This window comes from Diabrotica undecimpunctata, chromosome 1 (assembly GCF_040954645.1).
Source record: "Diabrotica undecimpunctata isolate CICGRU chromosome 1, icDiaUnde3, whole genome shotgun sequence".
Taxonomy (NCBI): domain Eukaryota; kingdom Metazoa; phylum Arthropoda; class Insecta; order Coleoptera; family Chrysomelidae; genus Diabrotica; species Diabrotica undecimpunctata.
In genome coordinates this window covers 22,425,957-22,449,600 of record NC_092803.1, presented here as the reverse complement: position 1 = coordinate 22,449,600, position 23,644 = coordinate 22,425,957, and the positions used below count along the sequence as shown (strand labels likewise).

Genomic DNA, 23,644 nt, shown 5'->3' with positions numbered 1-23,644 from the left:
CTTCTAATTTGGTGATCAAAACCTCAGAATCGATAATGGAAATAGTCAAAAGCTATAACTGTATCAAGACAGATAGTACAGAAAAGTAAAATTGAATGAGTAATATATTCTTTCTAAAGATTTGTCACAAAAAAATCTAGAAAATAACTTACCATCCACTGTGGCATATTCCTTGCCATTCTTAGACGAGTAGAAGGGTTGGAAATATTCATAGGTTTCCATTTTTCGTTTTTATTCTGCAGAACAAAAGATAAAAAACATTATTTATTTATTTAAAATATAAACCTTGTATAAATACATAAACTATTGATTATTTGTCACCAGACATTTTACACCGTTTTAAAAACTCTTAAAAAAATCGTGCCATATCACGGTAAGAAAGAGAAACTTACACTAAATTTAACAGTGTAAGAAACCTACTGCAAAGACTGTAACGATTTCGTGAACAAAACAAACCAAAAAGTCTTATAGTCCAGTTGTCTGAGATTTCACCTCTAAAACCAAACAAATAAGCTGAATTTTGACGAGAATGTCAATTTTAAGACCCCAAAGACGATGCAAAAAAGTTTGCCAATCCTACCCCACGGATTCCTCCTAAAACCCCTCCTCGTAGGGGTGGAGGCGGCGGAAAATGGATGTACTAAAGACCCGTTTACACGGGTAGAGTAATGATGCAAGTACTTGGTAGAGTAGAGTAACTCTACCCGTAAAAACGCTCAGCGCAGTAGAGTAGCAAGTAGAGTGCATAGTACGTGGTAGAGTAGAGTGACTAGCAACATGTGGCAAAGTAACTCTACTCTACTACCACAGCCAAAATATCCACTCGCCTGCGCACTCTACCCATGGAACGCGGTCAATTCTGGTAGAGTAGAGTAGGTAGGAGAGTGCATAGGGACGCTGTCATTCCGTCTGGAGTTGTGTTTTGTGTAAATAGTGAAAATGAAGTTCACCGAATATGAACTTTATTTCACTTTCACTTTAAAACTTGTAGAGATGTATGGCGAATACCAGTGTTTATGGAATTTAGGTAGTGTACACTACAGAAATAAAAGTATGAGGCAAGCTGCGGAGGATAAAATCGTCGAAAGAATGTCAAAAGGGGGCTTTGGAGTAAACGAGGTCAAGCAAAAAATTAAGAATATAAGGTGCACTTATAATCAAGAGTGTTTAAAAATACAAAATTCAGGTTTTTACTACTTGTTAATAAAAAATACAATAAGAAATAAAAAATGTATTCTTATCAAGATAAAAGAGCTGAGGCCCCGTGTGTATTCCTTCTTTTAAGCCACTCTCTCATCCACTCTTTTCTTTGTTACAAAGCGACCTCAGTTACAAATGCATTTGCAACAGTAGCTAAACAATTTTGAATCAATTTTCTTTTTCTTGAATTCATTTTGTACTAAACACTCCACAGTATTCTAGCATAAGTACTATACTTGTAACTCTCCTCGTGTGAACGGTATCAAGCCATTTTTGGTAGAGTAGCGAGTAGAGTCGACTATACTCACTACTCTACTCTCCTCACAACTCTACTCGTGTAAACAAGTCTTTAGAGTCTGTACGCCATAGAAAAAAATGTTTCAATTTAAAAATGTAGCTGAGATCATGTTGAACAAAAAAGTTTATAAGCACTTTTTGTGTAGAATGAAACAACGCTGAACCGTCTCTTGTCGTATTTACTACTCTATTTGTTGTCATTCGGCATTTCTTACCCAGTTCTTAATGTTCTCCACCTTGCATCTAAGTCGTATATATGTACTTCTAGCTCTGTCCCACAGTGTTTACTTTCTATTTTCATCTCTGCTGTTTCTATCATTCTTTTTGTCCTCTTTGTGTTTGGTCGTGTGTCATTATTGGTCTGCTTTATTCTTACTTGATCTACTTCTGTTTCGAGCTTTCCGTAGCTGGATAATGCGATGCCTAGATATTTAAACTCCGTCACTTGTTCTATTATCTGACCTTCCAGCTCTCATTTACATATTAGTAAATTTGATGTTGTACTTCCCTTGACCAGTCGTAGTTGAATTTCCATTGTTAGAGCATAATCTTCAAATCTATCTCATGAAATTTCGATTTTGAGTTTCGGCAACAAATATGGGGCATTTGAAATATGCCTTAAAAAGCCGGATTTAAACTTTCACATTAGAAACGATCTAAAACGTTTAAAACTACTTCGATTTTGCAAGTACGTTTTTCGAATCACACAATTTCAGTTACACATTCCACCCAATGCTGTCTTCTTGGAAGTATTTCCCAGTGACGTGGGTTATTTTCTAAAATAAAAGCAAAGAATATAGACGCTTATATATAGATCGCAAATGCTGGTCAACTTTGACCGATTGTATCTCAGGAACCACTGCTCGTAATTCAACTTTTGTTTTTGTTAAAAGAAGCATCTTGCAGAGTTTTTTCCAACGCGGTTTTCTGAATTTTTTTAAGCCAATAGTTACCGACATATTCTATTTGTTTACAAGCCAAAAAATTGTTTATAATCTTAAAACATTCCTGAGGCCGCCCAAATAATCCGATTTCAATTCCATAAAGTACATTAGATAGGTAAAGTTCTTTTTTATAATTAAAAAAATTGGCAAATTTCTACATGGTCTAGTTTTTGTTGTGCAAGATTTTTAAAAATTTCAATTTAAAAAAAAATAGTTTGCAAAATTATTATGTTATAAAAGTTTTCTAGGTGAATTATGAAGTTCCTAAGTGGTTGAAAATCGTTGAATAAGAAAAGTCTTATTTATTTCTCTTTTTTTTTTTGTATATATTGCTATTTTGCAGCAAGGGTAACAATAATTAAAATATTTTTAACCAGTCGTATCTTATAGAAAGAGACGGTCCTGCAAGTGACAACAGTAGTTCCGTAAAAATTTAGCATGCATACTTGCACAACACTTTACTCTGCTTTTCACTCACTAATTATACCAGTTCAAAAGGCTTTGTTCTTTTGAGCCTTCTCTCTAGGTTCGTATTGTCGAGGAGCTGGATAGCCTCGACGTTTACATGATGATGGAGTCGTTGTTCATGGCTCCCTGCAAATTTCTTGATTATCTGATTGACGTCTTCCATCTTGAGGTCCCGGTGAAGGTCGTTGTTCCTAACGTACCAAGGCGCATCTACGATGTTCCTCAGCACTTTATTCTGGAATATCTGGATTACTTTGATGTTACTAGGCTTGGCGCAACCCCAGAGTTGGCAGCCATAGGTCCATTCTGGTCTCAGTATTTGTTTATAGATTAGGAGTTTATTATTTATGGATAGAGAGGAATGTCTTCCCGTTAACCAATACATTTTCTTATAGCGGATGCCTAGTTCTTCTCTTTTCTTCTTCACGTGAGCTTTCCAGCGAAGTTTCGCATCAAGAGTGATCCCCAAGTACTTTGCTGATGTTGCAATAGGCACTTGGACATCATTTATTCTAATTTTAATATTATTAATTCTCTTATTGGTAAAATTTTTATGGACTGATTTATTCTCATTCAGCTTAATTTTCCATTTTTTGGTCCATTCATGGATTTTATTTATTGAATTTTGTAGTTTTTCTGTAGCTTCTTCGACAGTGTCACTTACCGCTAAGACAGCAGTGTCATCTGCAAAGGTAGCTATGGTGTCGTCTTCTAGTTCAGGTATATCACACGTGTATATTAGGTATAGGACTGGACCCAATACACTCCCTTGTGGAACATCTGCTTCAATATCCTTGAGATCAGTGTATGCATCTTCTTGTTTACCTCTAAAATGTCTGTTCGCTAGATATGATTGTAATATATTTGAATATTGTTTAGGCATGAATGATTTAAGTTTATGTATCAAACCCTTATGCCAGACTTTATCAAACGCCTGTGCCACATCTAGGAAGGTTGCAGAACAGACTTTTCTTTTCTCTAATGATCTTTCCATTATAGCAGTTATTCTATGCACCTGGTCAATTGTCGAATGCTTATTTCTAAATCCAAATTGATGATCTGGAATTATTTTCTTTTCTTCAATTATTGGTAGGATTCTTCGCAGGAGGAGTTTTTCAAACACCTTGGACATCACAGGTAGGAGTGATATTGGTCTATATGATGTCACCTCATTACGGGGTTTCCCAGGCTTTGGTATCATGATCACCTCAGCTATCTTCCATAAATCTGGAACATATTGTAGTCTAAAGGCAGCATTTATTAAATTTGTTAATTTTACGATAGCTTTTCTTGGTAGATTTTTCAATTTCAGAAAATAGCGATGATTGATAAATAAATAATTGTATGAAAGATTAAAAAACTGGTTTTGGCGAATGTTTTAAGTCCGAGGGGTCGACCCGGTTAGGCATTCCTACGCGTTTTTTGGCAAATAAGAAAGTAATTAGTACCGACAAGAAAATAAATAATATCAAAATAAAAGCCACATAATTCTATTACAAAAATCCAGATGCGGCCTTAGAATAAATTAGATTAGAGTTAGATTAGAATTAAATTAAATTAAAATAATAAATAATAATTGATATTGTAATAAAAAAGTTTAATTAATATAGGAAAATGAATAGAAGTGACAAACGAACAGGAAGCGAAATAGATACAGATGAAGAAACGAAACGCAAGAGAAGAGACCAGGATGAATATTTTAGAAGAAGTCAAATGACAAAGCGTACAGCTTTTAACTTGGGAAAACAAGTGAAAAGAAAAGTTTGATTATATAAGGATTAAAAATAGATACAAATGATGATAAGAAACTAAAAGAAAGCATGGAAACATTCATATCATAAGAGCTGCAAGCACAAATAAAACTGAGTAACGCAACAAAAATAGGAGAAACAGAAACTTTCAGGTAGGTACTAAAAAATAGGAAAAGTAAGTTGAAGTATCATAAAGATCGCATCTACATAAATAATGATCTGACATCAAAAGAAATACAGAAAGAAATAGTTAAAATAGCAAAGGAATAAAAAAATAAAGGAAAACAGACAAAAATAGGCTATAAGAAGTTGTTCGTGAATGGGAGAGAATGGGTATGGGAGGAAGAAAAACAACAACTAGAAAATACCAAAGAAAATTGCCAAAAAACTAGTAGGAGAAAAACAACCCGGAAAATATGGTACCGAAACGGCAAGGCAAAGGACCATGACCAAGGAAAATGGAACAATAAACACAAAAGAAAGTTAATAATCCAAGGACATAATAAAAATTGGGACTTGGAATGTGAGAGGTACTTATGAGCAGGGAGCTTTAAGAAACTTAGACCAAATATGGAAAATTATACAATAGATATCCTTGTCCTGCAAAGAAACGAAACAACTAGGAAATGAAATAATAAAAATAGGAAAGAGCACACTGTTCAAGAGTGGGGGACCACAAGATATTTTGGAGTGGGATTTATGGATGGTGTCGGAGAAAGTAAACAAAGCAGTTGTAGATTTTCAACCGATATCAGACAAAATATGTTACTTGAGAGTAAGAGGAAAGTATAGGAAGATAAGTATCATTAAGGTACATGCGCTCACTAAAGATAAAGATTTAGAAACCAAAACAGAGTTCTACTAAAAGCTAAGCACCCTAATAGGGAATATACAGAAATACGATATAAAGATAATCATTGGTGACATGAATGCGAAAGTCGGAAAAGAGAAAATATATAGAAGAATAACATAGGGACGAAGTTTACATAAGGAATCAAATGAAAACGGGAAAAAGTTAATAGAATTTGCTACAGAGAACAAAATGAAGAGAGCTAGCACAAGGTTTGATCACAAAGACATTTCATAAGGTAACATGGACTTCTCCCGATAAAAAAATAAAAAATTCAGATAGATCATGTCCTAATTAAAAGCAAACATGATAAGGGAATAATCAATTGCAAGAGTTACAGAGGGGCAGATACCAACAGCGACTATACACTAATAATATCAAAACTAAAAAAGAACTAGTTGAGATTTTTAAGGAAGATGGCGAAAGAAAGGATATTTCACTTGACACTAATAATTTGACAAAAGGGAGAAATGCTGAGACAATGGGATAGCGCTCTTATTTGTCCTATCTATAAAAAAAGGAGACAAAACGGAGTGCGAAAACTATAAAAAACGTTGTTTTTAGTAATTTTTAAATATTTTATTTTTTTTTTATTAATATTCCCGACCTATTTGAAATGGATGATAAGTCAATTATTATTGCTGAATTTATCACACAACTTTTTCTGCAAAAATTCGAACGCCACTTCTCGCATCTAATTGTAGTCGTTTTTTCACAGATCCACCCTGGTCAAATATACCAATATCGATTTCATTCATCTTTTCATTTATATAAAATTTTCTGATTCCATTCATCTGTTTATATAAAATTTTCTTTACTTGTCGATAGATTTAATAGCGCATAAATACGTTATATGTTTGATTCACTGTTCTATTATGTTATTTTTAGACATACACCTCTCTAACTATGTGATTTTAGTAAAAATAGGATTCGAAAATAATCTAAAGACATAAAACGTGGGCTAAATATTGAAATTGTCTCACACTTGGCGGTTAAAAATGCATATTACGCCATTTTCATACCGTGTATCCGATTAGTGAGTAGGTATATTAAACGAAAAATGTTCATTAAACAGTATTCCACCCATTTAGACATGCCTTTTGCATTTTAGAAGTCATTTCATCACTGAATTGAGGTCTTTTACGTTTTAATGGAGTTTATAGGACTTGGACGCACACCAAATCTTAATAAACAATATATTTCATATAAAAAGTATTTTATAGTTTTTACCTCCATTCGTTTTCATGGTTTGTAACATGCACTGTTAATAAGAAGATTAGATCTTGTTGAAAGTATCGGTACTTCCTTCAGAAAATTGTTTTGAGCAGCATGGATCAGTTTGTCTACAGTTTTGTTGTTGTTGCAATGACATGATTTCATTGAAAGACGTTTATATCTGGGTCATTAGGTGACATAACAGTCTGATTTTGAACCCAATTTTATTTAAAGCTTCATTAAACTCAATGTCATCAGGTAGAATGTGTTGTCAAATAAGAGTTGGTTTGCTACCAGGCCACGTTCTTGAAAATTAACAATTTTCAATGACTATTTTCTTTTATTGGGCATGGACAAGCAACAGCAGCTAAATTTTGCTTAGAATTCAAATATGTATAACCTGTTGTCGTCGAACATTTTATATGGAATTTTCAAGCAGATCTGAGATCTGCCCACAACTGTTAGGGTAAAAGCCCAAATAAATTATTTAATTTTTTATAGAAATACTAAAAGGATATTGTGAAAAAAGAGCTATTGACAATTAAAGCGTATTTTGTAAAAAATTGAGCAGTATATTTTGAAGGATAAATACTTATTATTTACATAGTGTAACTGTCACTGACAAATCTTAAAAATTTGTCAGAAAACTTATTCTGTTCAATCTCAAAAATGGCTCCACATGCTAGCAAACAACTAAAAGCAAGAATTGTAACGAAATTAGAAGATGGTTGGTCACTATCTGCCGTAGCGAACCATTTTAACGTAAGCAGAATAACAGTTTTTAATATTAATAAAAGATGGAGAGAACAAGAAACTCTCGAAAGAAAACAGGGTTCTGAAAGACCAAAAATATCTACCGCTCATTAAGACTGCAAGAATTATGTCACAGTTTTCGGGAAGAAAGACAACAACTTGGGGCAAGACTTAAAGCATCGCGTCTTAGGTACCGAACTGCATAAAAAAAACAAGCTCTTACACCATAACAGAGGCAATCAAGACTTATATTTGCTTTAAACCATCAGCTACAAAATCAAGATTTTTGACACAGGGTAATATTTATAGATGGGAAAATTTTTCAATCTTCTAAAAAGGGTAAAATTGGGATGTAAAGACCAGATAATAATAGATGTAATCCTCTAATAAGAGCTGTGGCACGGTATACGACGGGTTTGGGAAGAGCTCTCTGAAGAAGACAATTTCATAGTTTCTTTCACGCAGATGAACCGAAGACTACAAGCTGTTGTCTTTGTTTTATTCCTTAATAATAATGAAAATAACAACAACCCTATTTTATGTAAAAACTGTCATTTATATTCTCTTTATAAAATAAAGTAAATCAAAATTTAGACCTTAATAATTATTTCAATTTATAAATAAACATAATGTAATCAATTACTTGATGTTTGTTTGTTTATTTTATTATTTGTCTGTCATAATAAATATAATATAATGCCAGACCAATCAAATACACTGCTCAAAATGATCAAATCTTACTAAGAGTCGTATCAGTTTTTTTAGGAACCAGCATACCATTCTTCACGAAAGGTTGGTTAAAATTTCGGCAAATCTTTACCATAAGGAATTGTGAATTTAAATTGATTCAGTACTTCTGATGTTTGAGCCATAAACGGTGTCTTCTACCCGGACCGCTTTTTCTTTTATCTTTCTTCCATTATTAATTTAAAAATTCGTATTTTATACCCCAAATACTTAGTTTTTTAACAATTTTTAATATTTCTCTATTTATATCCATTCTTTTCAAAACGGTTTGTCAATATTGCATATACTTATGTATATTGAATTTAACGAAATTGTATCTAACACACCGGTTTCTTAAATATTTTATTGACAAAATATAAAAAAAATGGAATATACATCTAACAAGTGACCATTTCATTCAACGAAACATGTAGAATATTGACCGAATTTATAAAATCGACCCCTCTACCCATACTGTACCGGGCAGCTGGGTTCGTGTCACCAGAAGACTGTAGATCCGCCTCCCAATATGTAAAGAAATTCAGGCAAACTTTCGATGAAAGACACCAGTTATACAAGTTCAAGGAACCAATCGGTTTAAATCAAGAAAAATGTTTATTAGAAGCGTTATTGTCGAAACCCCCGAATTTTCCCCCTACACATAGCAACACACGGAATGGAACTGAAAACCTACTGAAATGGGGTATAAAGACAGATATCGACGACTCTGTGAATGTGGAGAAACAAAAAGTAGAACACGTTAGAGTATGCAGACTTTGTCTGTCAGAGTTACACCCATAATGATTTATGGCTCGCAAATACAAACGCAGTAAACGTAGCCCGATACTTTGTCGGATCCTGACTCGAAAAAGTAAGTAAGTGGTTTACGATCTTTTAAGCTCAGAAGAGAAGGATTTTGTGTTTTAAACAACGCAGAGGATCTAGTTAGAGTGGTTAGAGGTAAGCATAACAATATTATTGTTGATCGCATACAAGATGGCTTAAATATACTAACTATCCAGTGTTTAAGGTGATAGAGGGAATACACAAACGATTTCCAGGTTGCGACGAAACGACTCCTTTGAAATCTTAATATCTACCATAAGAAATACATAAGAGGAAATTATATAGTCCCTCTAGAAAGTATCCGGAATTTTATATTTTTCCTAATTTTAATAGATTTCCTTTTTGTAACATTTTAAGACAAAAGTAATGCATCAAGTAGGTTGTGCCGATAGTAGGTTATGGACAATATCGCATGACAACACCATCTGTCAAATATTGTTGTTTGTAAACAGACTTCATCATTTAACCCGGATCTATCCACTGCTGGATATAGGTCTCCCTCAGTCTTTTCCATGTATTTCTGTTTTGTGCTGTTTGCATCCAATTTTTGTCGATCCGTTTTATGTCATCAGACCATCTTGTTGGTGGACGACCTCTACATCGATGTGCTTCTTGTCTCGGTCTCCACTGTATTATTCGCTGTGTCCATCTGTTATCCGACATTCTAGCTGTGTCCCGCCCAGTTCCACTTAAGGGTCATAATTCTTTCTATGGCATCTGTCACTCCTGTTCTCCGTCTTATTTCCTTGTTCGTGATCCGATCCCTACGAGAAATGCCTAACATCGATCGTTCCATGGCTCTTTGGGTAACACAAATTTTATTTCTTACTTTCTTAATGTCTCCGCACCATATGTAAGTACTGGCAACACGCACTGATTAAAGACTTTTCTTTTAAGACACATAGACAGTTCTGATTTAAGAACATAGCTTAGCTTGCCGAATGCCACCCAAGTGAGTCCTATGCGGCGGCTTAGTTCGCACGTTTGATTATCTCTTCCTATGCGTATCTCATGTCCTAAGTACTTATATGAGGTGGTTTCTTCAATATACATGCCATTTACTGAAATCTTTTCGCTTAACACAAGATTTGTCATGATTTGTGTTTTTGTGTGGTTGATTTTTAATCCTACTTGTAGGGAGGCTAGGTATAGTTTCTCCAGTTGCGATACTGCATCATCGATTCTGTCAGCAAAAAGGACAATATCGTCAGCAAACCTCAAATGACTAAGCATTGACATTCTCCATTGACATTAATTCCTTTTTCACTCAGATTTGCGTTCTTAAACATATGCTCTAATAATGTTGTAAACAATTTTGGCGAAATTGTGTCTCCCTGTCGCACTCCCCGTTTTATTTTAAATACGTTGGTCTTTTTATCTGCCAGTTTCACACTTGCTGTCCCATTTTGATAGATGTATTTTATCATGTTTATATAGCGATGATCTATACGGCACTCTGTTAAGGCTTTTAACATCTTTTGATGACTTATTGTGTCGAAAGCTTTTTCGTAGTCAACAAATATCATGACTAATGGCTTGTTGTATTCAACACTCTTTTCTATTAAGTTCTTAATTACTTGTAAATGATCATTCGTGCCATATCCTGCTCTTAAACCTACCCATCTGTCAAATATTGTTGTTTGTAAACAGACTTAAGATTTGTGAAATAATGTCACAAGTAGAAAAAAGGAAAGTGGTGGAATATTTGTATAGAAAGGGTGTCCGAAACGTTAAAAAATTAGTGCAATTGACTGAACTCGCAAGAAGGGCAGTGTATGAGACAATAAAGAGGATAAAAAATGTAATAGATATGAGACAGACCAGTTTCGGGTAGACCGCGTAAGATTCGCGGAAACACTTTAATTGCTTTCCTACAAGGACTCCTCTGCAAAGGTAACGAAGAATAGATTTTTGTCAACGTTTTCGAGAAGATAACTTTAATAATGTCTTTATATCTGATGAAACTTGTTTCCAGCTTGGTGCCAAGCATCTAAAAGTCCTATCAAGAGAAAATGTAACCGTTCAAATTTCCAAATTTCCCACTAAAATAATGGTTTGGGGAGAAATATCTCAGCGTGGTGCTAGACCTCTCTGCATAGTTAATGGTACTGTTGATAGTGCGAAATATTGTGACATCCTAAATGGTTCTCTTTTTGAAAGGTATCATGTTTTATATCCAGTTTTTAGTAAGATAATGCAAGATGCCATACTTCTAATTATACTCAAGCTTGGATGCAAGAACACGAATTGGCAACAATTCCGTGGCCAGCGGCATCTCCAGATCTTAGCCCCATTGAAAACATATGGTGACTAATGAAGATTGAAGTGGAACGAGCAGCGCCACGAGATAAAGAACAGCACCATTACCGAAAATTATGGCCTTGACCTAGTTTCGGGTGTACCTGGACGTGTACTTAAGTGTTTAGATTTAAATGGAGATTGTATAAGTAAATGAGATGAATTATTTGTTGCAATTTTATATGTCAAATGATAGAAATAAATACCGTAAAATTAAAATTCTGCTTTTTTTTTCCGAATACTTTCTAGACGGACTATAGATATAGGTAATAAAAAAATGAAAATTTACCGAGTTGCTAAAGAAGAATAGCGAATTTAAACTAAATTTTAAACTAATAAATTCATAATTCCAAAAAGTTTATTCATCAGTTATAACTATTTACTTAATTGTTCAAAATCATATCCACCAACGGCCATACAATTATAAAGTCGCTGTTCGAAATTACCAAGAACATTTTGGAGCCTTTTAGGCGTTGCTACACTACATTCATGCACTATTCGTTATCTGAGTTCTTCCAAAGGATTGAAAGCGACTTCTACGGTATACAAAAATAAATATGGAGATTCATAAGAAATCAACGGAAAGAAATAGCAGAATTGAAGAAATACAATAACATACCAGCAAACGAACGGGAAAGATACCTGACGGAACTGTTTAAAGGAAAGGAAAATAATAATCAACACAATAACGTACCTGAATTAAGACATAAAATAGAAATCAGTTTTCAGGAAGTAGAGATAGCGATAAATTCACTCAAAAATAGGAAGTCACCAGGACCAGACGGAATAACCAACGAGCTTCTGAAACACAGAGGAGAAAGTATAACCCTAGAAATGACAAAACTTATACAAAAACTAATATTGCACTGCAAGATATCAGACGCATGGAGAAACAGCATAATGATACTAATGTTCAAGAAAGGAGATAAAGAAGACCCCAACAATTATAGAGGTATAAATCTACTGAACACCGCACTTAAGCTTACCACAAAAGTCCCAACCAACAAAATCAATAAACTAACAACTTTATCAGATGAACAACAACAATTCAGATCCGGAAGATCCTGCGTAGACGCCGTATTTGTACTAAGAAAAGTCACAGAAAAGGTTACAATAAACCAGCATATCTATGTTTTATAGACCTGACAAAGGCTTTCTATCGCATCCAAGTCAAAGACGTCTTACACCTACTGTGTAAAAGAAACATACCAATCAATATTATACAAACCATCGAAAACATGCATCGAATCAAATACAGGCAAAGATAAATGGAAAACTAACACAGTGTATACCAGTACAAAGCGGAGTCAGACAGGGTGACTCGTTAAGCCCACTTCTCTTTATAACATATAATAATGGACGAAATAATACAAGCAGTACGTATAGCATGGTTACAGAATGGGGAAGAAAGAAATCCAAATATTTTGTTATGCAGACGACGCAGCAATAATCGCCGAGACAGAAGACGAGCTCCAAAAATTAACACACATCTTCAATACAAAAGCCAAGAAATACAATATGATAATATCAGCAGAAAAAACCAAATGTATGACAACATCTAAATACCCACTATGATGTAAAATCGAAATTGATGGGAAAATAATAGAGCAGGAAGCAAGGTTTAGATATCTGGGAATAGATATAACTAGTTACGGACATGTTGAAGAAGAAGAACGACAACAATACTAAAAGCAATTAAAGCGGTGGGATCTCTTAATGACACAATCTGGAAGAACAAACACCTAAGATAAGACACAAAAACAAGAATCTCTAAAGCAGCAATTAGACCTATATTAACATACACGGCGGAGACAAGACCTGACACATCTAAAACGAGACGACTACTAGAAACAACAAAGATGAAAATACTCCGACGAATATCAGGGAAAAGTCTGTTCGATAGGGAGAGAAGCGAAAACATAAGAAGATCATGCAATATAGAAGACATAAATGGATGGGTAACAAAACAGAAACATGAGTGGAACTAACACATTAGTAGAATGGCAGAGGATAGGATAGTTGAGTAGTATATAATTGATGCACTTAGTTTAATCGACGTATGGTTTAATTATATTAGATATTGGCATATTGAGCCATTATTTGAGTGTATAGGACTTAAGTAGTTTCTTAATTTTTTGAGTATCCTTTCGGCAAATTGTATCACTCCATGTATTTATCTATGACTTGAACCTTCGATTAATACATATTTGACAATTCCAATTACTCGTCAGATAAAAGAATTACTTCGTTTTCTTCACCCAACTTATTTCCTGTATTGTCGAATAGGAGAATATATTCGTAAGATCCCTAGGATATTTTAATAATATCATTTCGATTTCAACAGTTGTACAGTTTACACATGGTGCTCTGTCAAGCATAACCTTTCTACTTCCTTGTTTTTTTAACATGCTTCCTAAAGTTAAATTTAAAATCATTCAAATTTTTGTAAATGATTCTGAATTTGTATTATTAGTCTGCTTATGTCATAAGTCATCAAGTGTTCGGCAATTCCCAACGGTAAAAACGTTTGAACAACGACAAAGTGTTTTATTAATCCCAGACTGATAAACCAAGGAAATTCACACAAAAATAGCAAACATATAATATATATATATATATATATATATATATATATATATATATATATTGATATGTTTCTTCTTTCTCAACCAAAGAAAAATAAATAAAAAAATCCATCGACATAAAATTTTAAGATATCAATATAAACAAATTGTATATAGTAATTTAAGATAAGATTTAGTGTAGATAAGAATAGAAATTTGTTGGGCAAACGACCTTTTTCCGTTTCAAACAAAATTATCAACAAACCTTTGTTTAGAATTAGAAGACATTTTACCTGTAAGTTAATCTTTTCATTGTTTGTATAATCGAGTATTAAATGACCATATTCTAATCTTTTGAAATATGTATAAATTGTGTATTGACAAAACCAATTTTAAAGTAAGCTATTTAGTTTTTCTCTGAAACCGAAATTAGGCTTTTCCAAAATCATGGTAAACACAATTTGAGCTTTTGATTGGACGGTTGTTTTTAAATGGGAATTTGTGAGCCGATCATGAGAACCGGAGAAGTCAGTTATAATTTGGTCATCGAAGGAAACAGTCGTTTGTGTCAAGATAGGGTGTGGTTCGTGAGTTGGATACCGGCATTGTGTAAAAGAATTGAATAGTTTTGCAGAAGGAGATAGCAAGTAGATTTAAAGAGATCCTTGTATCTACCGTTGGCAATTTGTGAAGATTTGTGAAAGTAGTTTTACTGCATTTTACTGCAAAGTTGACAAAAGGAGGTACTTGTGTCATTAATAAGTAGTTGAGTTTTTGGAGAAGTGCATCAGGTGTTTTTGGTTAGTGCATCAGGTTTGCAGAGACGTTAGGAAGCAGCCTAGGTGCCAAAATGGAGAGATCACATCGTTGAGGAGACTGGATTTTTCTGGGTATGTTCCAACATACAACTCAATAAGAAAATAAGTTGTGTTTTGTACAATTGAATTTTATATCTGTGAAGGATCGGTTTGACATCATGGTCATTAGCATTCAAATTTAAGAACTGAGGTTTTGTTAGGCTAATCAAAAGTTTAAAGTTTTGTTGTTTCTTGTTTCAAGTAAAGAAAAATTTAAGTAAAATTGGTTTTCACTTAATATAAATGTATGTAGATTTAAAATCTTATTATTATAAAAATTTGATTTATTTTCTTGTATGCTGATTGATAAGATAACGACAGAATTTGATAAGTGTTTTATTCGTTCATATAAAATAAAGAAACGTAAATTTTGTAATATAATATTTTTTTTATTCTTATCCTTTCTTCTCTCTCCCGATAAAAGACAACTAGGAAATCTTTGAATCCGTCGAACACAGGTAATATAAGGAGTTTATTTTACTTTTGATAACAAATAAGTTATATTTTTTTATTGGCTCAATAAACTAAGATTAGTCAAAATAAACAACCATAACAATATATATATATATATATATATATATATATATATATATATATATATATATATATATATATAAATATATATATATATATAAATATATATATATATATAAATATATATATATATATATAAATATATATATATATATATATATATATATATATATATATATAAATATATATATATATAAATATATATATATATATATATATATATATAAATATATATATATATAAATATATATATATATATATATAAATATATATATATATATATATATATATATATATATAAATATATATATATAAATATATATATATATATATATATATATATATATATATATATATAGAGAGAGAGAGAGAGAGAGAGAGAGATTTAAAACGGAAAGCCGCTGCATTTGGTATAATGAAAACGAAATATATGGAGTGCACAAAGTCGAATAAACATAAAAAATTGAAAGTAGATAACCATACCTACGAATATTCCTCCACCTTTCCCACCTAGGCTCAATAATAAATGACAGCAACAACGTCATTCAACAAATAAAAGCACGGATTCTTAGCGGTAATACGTGCTTTTATGCATACAAAGAATTAATGAAAAGTAAAATACTGAATCGTGAGTCTAAGCTTAGAATCTATAAAACAGTAATTAGACCAGTGGTCACATATGGATGTGAAACGTGGACACTCTCAACCACTGATGGAAATCAATTAAGAATATTTGTGCGCAAAATATTGAGAAAGATATTTGGAACAACCCATTGTAGTAATGATTACCTATTGTATCCATTGTACCAACCCATTACATTTGTAAAGTCACAAAGACTAAACTGGCTTAGCCACTTAGAAAGAATTCCAGATAATATAATAGTCAAAGTAATCCAGAGACCCCAAGGAAATAGGGCAAGAGGAAGGCCCCCAAATGGTGGATAGACGATGTAGAGGAAGATTTTAAAACCATGAACATCAGGGAGTGACGAAGGAAAGTATCCGAGAAGGTAGAATGGAGAAACGTTGTTAAGTTTGCCAGGACCCACAAAGGGTTTTAGCCCAATTAGAAGAAGAAGAAAAATATATAAACATAAAAGGAGAAGGATAAATACCTACTACAATGAACGCCCAAACGATATCTACAATTATTATAAACAAAAATACTAATTAACAATTGAATCTAAACAATGTGATTTCTAAAAGCAGGAACGGCATTGAAAAACAGAGGTAGAAACGGATAAACTGCTCAAACCTAACAAAAATCAAAGAAAACGATAAAGTCGTAATGTAAATGTGAATTAAGAAACCGAAAAAGCAACCAGTTTTGTAGTCTATAATAGAAGATCGAATGAAAAGAAATATTTTAAAGCTTCAAGTAAGTCATGGTAAAATTTTTGGCGAATTTTTTAATAATTTCGAATTTTCTAGTCGTATTTAATAACGATTATGATGAATTTAAATACTGTCATGCACTTTTTAATTATATTTTGAACTAAAATCATGCACCATTCCACTAGCTGTTGACTTCCATCTTCACCTGCCAACATTCTCCAATAAACAATCTGTCAGGTCTAAAAATAGCTTGTACTTACACTCATGATGGTAGGTTTTGCAGAAAAACTCGCGAACTGTCATGCACACAGGGCCAAGATCCGAGAACTGATCGCAAGCGGCTAACTCGTCTATTCTAATATTAGGTAAGACGCCTTGATCACTTGCCAAATGTTGAATATAAATACGACAAGAAATTCTCGGATACTTTTAATTTGGGAATCGCCCGAGTATCGCTACAGCTTCCCGTCAACGGTTGTTCGGAAACTAGAACGAAGTGACTAATATTGTTTTAGGTTTACGATTGTTGCAATTTTACGAGGACGCACATTTTTTGCGGTTTTCCGGGTTAAGTTTTTCTGTAAGCCAAGAATATGCTCACAGAATGGAAATCAAGCAGTCTGGAATAGCACTATATTGAAGATGATAAATGTCATCTTGCTGAAACGTCGTCAATTTCTGAAATAACGTGTTTTGACTCAAAGCGCAATAATTCTAAGAAAATTTTATATAATATTTTCAAATCTTCTTCTTCTTCTTCTTCTTCTTCTTCTTCTTCTTCTTCGGCTTTTCCCATTATGAGTTTGCCGTTTTCGTCCTCCACGGCACTCTATTCTCCCAGTCACCTTCTCTGAAGTCTCTATCTATCATAGCATTTCCGACGTATGTTTTTCATCTTGTAGCAGGTCTTCCTCTCCGTCTTCTTCTCGGCGGGTCCCAGTTTAATATTCTTTTCGGCCATCTGTGCTCTGGCATTCTTTGTACATGTCCATACCACTGCGGGGTTCTGTTTTTTAACTTTTTTGTAATTGAGCACTTTACTTCCATTCTGTTCCATATTTCCTCCGTTCTTATTCTATCCGCTCTTGTGATTTGTAGACATCTTCTCATAAAGTCCAGTTCAACTGTTCTTATTTTATTTCGTATTGTTGTTGTCATTGGCCATACTTCCGCTCCATATAGGGTAATATTCATCACTATGCTTTGAAAGATCCTGTTTTTGTTTTCTTTGGTTAGAGTGTTGTTCCATATCACTCCATGAAGTGCTCTTGTGGCTTGTTTTCCCCGTGCTATTTTCATTTCTATATCTTTCGTACAAGTACCATCTCAGCTAATCATTGACCCTAAATACTTAAAAGCCTTACAACTCTTAATAGTCTCTTCTTCTAAACTTAAGTTTAAATCTGCAACCTCGGGTCCAATACATAAGTATTCGGTCTTGCACATATTTATCTTGAGTCCCCAAAGTTCATATTCTTCCTTTAATTTCCTTATCATATATTCCATATCCTCCCTGCCTTGTGCAAAAATGACTTGATCATGTGCGAAAAGTAGTGAATGTAATATATTCTCTTGTACTGGTATGCCCATTGTTCCGCATTTTCTATACCATCTTTTCAAAGCCTGATCTATATATATGTTAAAAAGTGTAGGTGTGAGACCACATCCTTGTGTGAGGCCTTTTGTTGCGGTGATTGTGTTTGTTATTTCATTACCTAACTTTATTTGCACTTGATTTTCTTTATACAGTCTTTGTGTTATATTCACCCATTTCTCTCTAACGCGCATTCTTCTCATTACTTCCCATAGTTGTTTCCTGAGCACGCTATCGTATGCTTTGGTAAGTCGATAAAGGTCATATATGTTTCAATGTTTTTTTCTTTGTTCTTTTCAATCACCTGTCTCATAATGAATATATTATCTAAACATGATCTAGCTTTTCGGAATCCGGCTTGTTCTTCGCTATAATGGTCCATGTGTTGTTCTAGTTTTTCTTTTATAACTGATGAAAAGATTCTTGCTATTGAAGGCATTACACTGATCCCCCTGTAGTTATTTGGTGACCTTTTGTCACTTTTTTTGAAAATGGAGGACATGTATGATAAATTCCACTCATCGGGAATCTTCTCTCCTTCTTCGATTTTATTGAACAACATTCGTATAAAGGATACTATCCTTGCGCTTCCATATTTCAGCAGTTCCATTTTTATGTTCCCTGGTTCTGGTGCTTTATTGTTTTTGGATTTCTTTAGTGCTTTATTTATATCTTCCTCTGTGATTTCTGCTTCCTCAGTTATTATTGTCACAGGGTCGTATGAGATATACTCCGGCCTATTCTCCTGCAATAATTTTGTGTAATGCTTTGTCCACTCATGTCCACTTTGTCCTATTTTCAAATCTAACCTTATTAATGTCTTTAAGTGTTGGAATTTGTTTGAGTGGACTGATGAATAAGAATCGCGTAAATTTTCCAGTTTTTACAATATATCAACATGTTATAATTATTTTTTTTTTTGCTATTTACGATGCGAATTGTTGCAGATATCAAATTACTAGATATTTCTTAATAAAATCAGTGATTATGATAATTTAATTCCAATAATTATATTGCCTGTGATAGTTATAGTTTTGAAGCGACGCTTCTATACTGGCGTTGTATTACTTTTTTCTCTATAGTAAAATGCTGAGGCGTGCGGCACAGAACTAGCGGCACAAGATGGCGTCGTCACGGGTAGCGTCACAAAATAGCGGTTACAATTACAATTAAATTTGGAGATAACATATTCCACGGCACTATAGAGAATTTCACTTGAAGAAAATTTGCGTCTGATTCACTCCACTCATCTTTTCCACCACGCGCCCTGACATCCAATGTTTAATGGACACTGAATTTCACTGCTGATTTATGACTACACACTCTTGATTGGTTATTTAAAAATTTTCCATCTACATTGATGTTGATACCCTTTTCGTTTCAATCTATTGTTTTACAAGCGTTTTCTAGCCAAGTTGTAAAATAATTTAGGAGACATGTTGTCTCCTTGCCGAACGCCTCTTTCAATACGAAAGGTCCCAATATCTTCATTAAGTCTTACAAAGGCTGTAGCATGCTGATAGATGTATTTGATGGGGGATATGTATCGGTGATCTATTCTACAGAGCTTGGAGCATTTCACTTTGATTGACCGTATCAAATGCTTTTTCAAGGTCGACAAAGACAAGTATCAGGGGTCTATTATATTCAATGGTTTTTTGGGTTTTTACCTTAAATTTGCAGATGATATCGTTCTTATTGCAGACAGCTTTGATCAGGCACAGATAATGCTCCAAGAACTCCATACTGTCACCAAAAGAGTTGGTCTTAAAATAAATTTTTCAAAAACACAATTTATGACAAATTTAGTCCACAACAAAAACATCTCAGTAGAAGACAAAGATTTTGAGCCAGTTGACTCCTATAAATACTTGGGCCATGAGATCAAAATAAGTCGAGACAACCAAACAATTGAGCTGAAAAGAAGAATAAACCTCGCTTGGGCTGCATTTGGAAAGATGAAGGATATTTTTAGGTCTAAGATTCCAGTGTGTCTGAAAAGAAAAGTATTTAATCAGTGTATTTTGCCAGTGATGACCTACGGCGCAGAAACCCTAACACTCACAAGAACAACAGTGAGTAAACTACAAGTTGCGGAAAGGGCAATGGAGAGAATAATGTTAGGGATTTCTCTACGTGATGGAATACCCATGCTACTATACGCAAAAGATCAGGAGTAGCAGAAGTTATTGATAGGACAACACTAAAGTGGAACTGGGCAGGTCATATAGCAAGATCAGTTGATGACCGGTGGACAAAAAGAATTTTGTAATGGAGACCCCGAATACAAGCTAACACAAAAAGAGATCGACCCCCAAAGAGATGGACAGATGACATAAAAAGAGTTACTACAAATTGGATCCAGATGGCGCAAAATCGGACTAACTGGAAAAGCATGCGAGAGGCCTACGTTCAGCAGTGGACGTTAGAGGCTAGTTGATGATGATGATGACTCTTGATTGAATCGATCTTCATTTCTTCTTCTTCTAAAGGTGCTTATATTCTAGTGATGTTGACGACCACATTGGCCATCTTATTATATTCACAGCAGCTCGAAATATATCAGTTGACGTTAGAACAGTCCATTTCCTAAGATTGGCCAACCGGGATATACGTCTACGTCCAGGGCCTCTCTTGGCTCTCTTTTCTTCTATCATTTTTAATTATTATTAAAACACTTTTGACCACTTAAAACTTTGCTTTTTTTGCATTTAGTCCGGTGGTTTTCTATTCATTAGTTTCCATCGATTCTTGGCAGCTTTTTTTTTATTGTGGCCTCTCTTCCTATTACGGGCTTTAAGTTTTGCTCTAGCAAGATAGTGATGTAAGATGCAAGATAGATACTCTGATGTAAGCCTTCCTTAGATATGTCTCTTCATTTCTGTTTGTTGTTTTTTGCATCCATTCGTGACCAGCCATTCGCTTGATGTCATCATCTGGTTTGAGGTCTGCCTCTACTTCTGTTGTTTGCTCTTGGTCTCCCTTTAATAATTCGCTTCGTCGAACGGTTTTCTTCCATTCTTCCTATGTGTCCTGTCCAGTTCCATTTTAACGTGGCAATCTTTTGGATTACATCTGTAACTTTTGTTGGTCTTTTTATTTTTTTCATTGGACTTGCGATCGGTGAACTTAATGTTGAGCATTCTCCGTTTCATAGCTTTCTGAGTCACTTGGAGTTTGTGGACTATGTTGTTGTAAAAGCCCATGTTTTAGTTCCAAATGTCAGTACCTGTAGCACATACCTATCGAAAGTTTTTGCCTTTAAAGTATTTGGTAAGTTTGATCTAAATAATGTTTGTAATCTTCCGAATGCTGCCCATGTAGCATTCTTCCCAAGGAACATCTTCTATTTGAGTCAGCCTTTAAGTTGAGCTTTGTTAATTCAATTTTTTGTCCTGAGTATATATGACTCAACCTTTTCTATATTGTTATTGTCCAGAGCTATATCCTCAGTTATATCTAGTGATTCATTTGTTAGATATTTAGTTTTTGCTAGATTTATTTTTAGTAGGTATTTAGTAAAAAATAAAATAAATCGTACACTCAGTACGTCTAAGAAAAATATGGACTATCAAAAGTACATAGTTAACTTGGTTTTTTGTTTAATCGTCTGGAGATTACCATGTAGCTTTGTGAATATTTTTATAGAGAAAATGCGTATTTACTACCATCACCAATAGGTGGAGAACTAAACTAAACATTCATATTTTTTATATATGCAATTTTATAACATAATTTCATTGTTAGCCATTTCTAAGAATACCTATCATTATTTATAATCAAATAATTTTGCTTAATTGCATTTCTAAAAACACCCCGTATAAGTATTTCTATAATACATGCTATAATATAATATTTATTATCTTTCTAAATACCGGTACGCGAAATATTAGTCACGTTCATAAAAACAATAACATCAATTCTTGTCAAGCCACTCTTTTTTGTTTATTATTGTGAATTATTTGTAGACGTTTTTAGAAGGGTATACTTCCACCTACACCACCTTTTCATAAACTTCATAAACGATCGTAGTTTTAATGTCTGATTGTGACAGTTTTTGGTAATATTGGATATTTTCAAGTGAAAATTGTTTACCTACTTGTATTTTTACTATTAAGAACGAGAAACGTAAATACTTAATTAATTTTTTTGATAATTAATATCCTAGCAAGAGCTCTTAGCACTGAACATAAGTGGGAGTTAAGCGTTTTGTGAGGACCAGATTACCAGATATCAAGAACCATCTCTATATAATGACGCTTGATGTGGTCGTTCCTTAAAGGTTATTAACGCATTCCTTCATCATCGTACTGGCTTTACAACTCTGTGTGGGTCATATGTAGCGTTTTTAGGAATTTTTCTCTAGTCGTCTCTATCCATCACCTTCCTCCACCAGGCACGTATTCCCATATTTCTCATGTCTTCATCGATGTTATCAAGGAACCTTGTTCTGGGTTTTCCTCTTCTTTTCTAAGCAATGGGTCTATCAAGGAGCGTTTTTCTAGCTTGATCATTTTGTTCCATCCGTATTACATTCGCTACCCACCTCAGACGTCCTGTCATAATATATTTTACGATATCTGGATCCCCGTATATTCTATTAAGTTCCAAGTTATGTCGTCTTCACACTCCGTTGTCATTCACCGCTACATAGATTCGCTTTAATACTTTTCTTTCGAAACCTATCATGTTTTCATTATTTTTTGCTATAGTCCAGGTCTCTAAACCATATATTGGGACTGGGCGTATTATTTTTTTGTAGAGTTTTACATTTGTATTTCTCGATATAATTTTAAGAAGATTGAGCCCAAAATGGCCACTGTGGGCCGTGTAAATTCTGCGGTAGTGTTATTTGCAGTGTTGACGAGCGCTCGCAGGTATACAAATTCGTTAACTGCTTCGATGACGTCGTTGTCTATAACAAGTTAGTGCCCGTAGGATTTGTGGTTGCGTGCTTATTTTCATGTGCTTCATTTTGTTGGTATTTATTATTAAATCCATTTTTGTAACTGATTCTTTTAGTGCTACATGCCTCTCTTACAGCGTTTTCCGTTCTTCCAAAAATATTGATATCATCAACATAGGCAAGGATTTACATGATTTTTTATATATTGAACCGGTGGTTATGATTTGTGACATAAGTATTACTTTTTCCAGAGCCAGATTGAACAGTATACAGGAGAGAGGGTCTTCTGTCGCAGCCTGTTACTGTTTTAAAAGGTTGAGACAATTCCCCCTGGATTCATACTCTACATTTAACTTTTTCTAGTTAGTACCTATTGTTAAATTTACCAACTGATTTGGTCCTCCAAGCTCTTTCATTGCTCTAAACATATCTTTTCTATTAACTTTCGTATATAATGCTCTGAATTCTTTCTCTCTGCTAAGGTTTTTCTATTATTCTATTTAAGT

At 33.8% G+C, this 23,644-nt stretch overlaps 1 protein-coding gene across 4 annotated transcripts in view; it reads right to left on the bottom strand.

Annotated features, from left to right (window-relative positions):
* The window catches only part of LUBEL (Linear Ubiquitin E3 ligase), a 78,652-nt gene extending 61,620 nt beyond the window's left edge, over positions 1-17,032 (bottom strand). For all 4 annotated transcript variants that reach the window (XM_072538930.1, XM_072538925.1, XM_072538938.1 and 1 more), the window contains exons 1-2: positions 16,899-17,032; positions 153-236 (exon numbers count right to left, since the gene is read on the bottom strand). In XM_072538930.1, the coding sequence (XP_072395031.1) occupies positions 153-236; positions 16,899-16,904 (90 nt within the window). In that variant the 5' untranslated portion in view covers positions 16,905-17,032. The remainder of the gene's footprint in view (positions 1-152; positions 237-16,898) is intronic.
* Between the last annotated feature and the right edge of the window lie 6,612 nt (positions 17,033-23,644).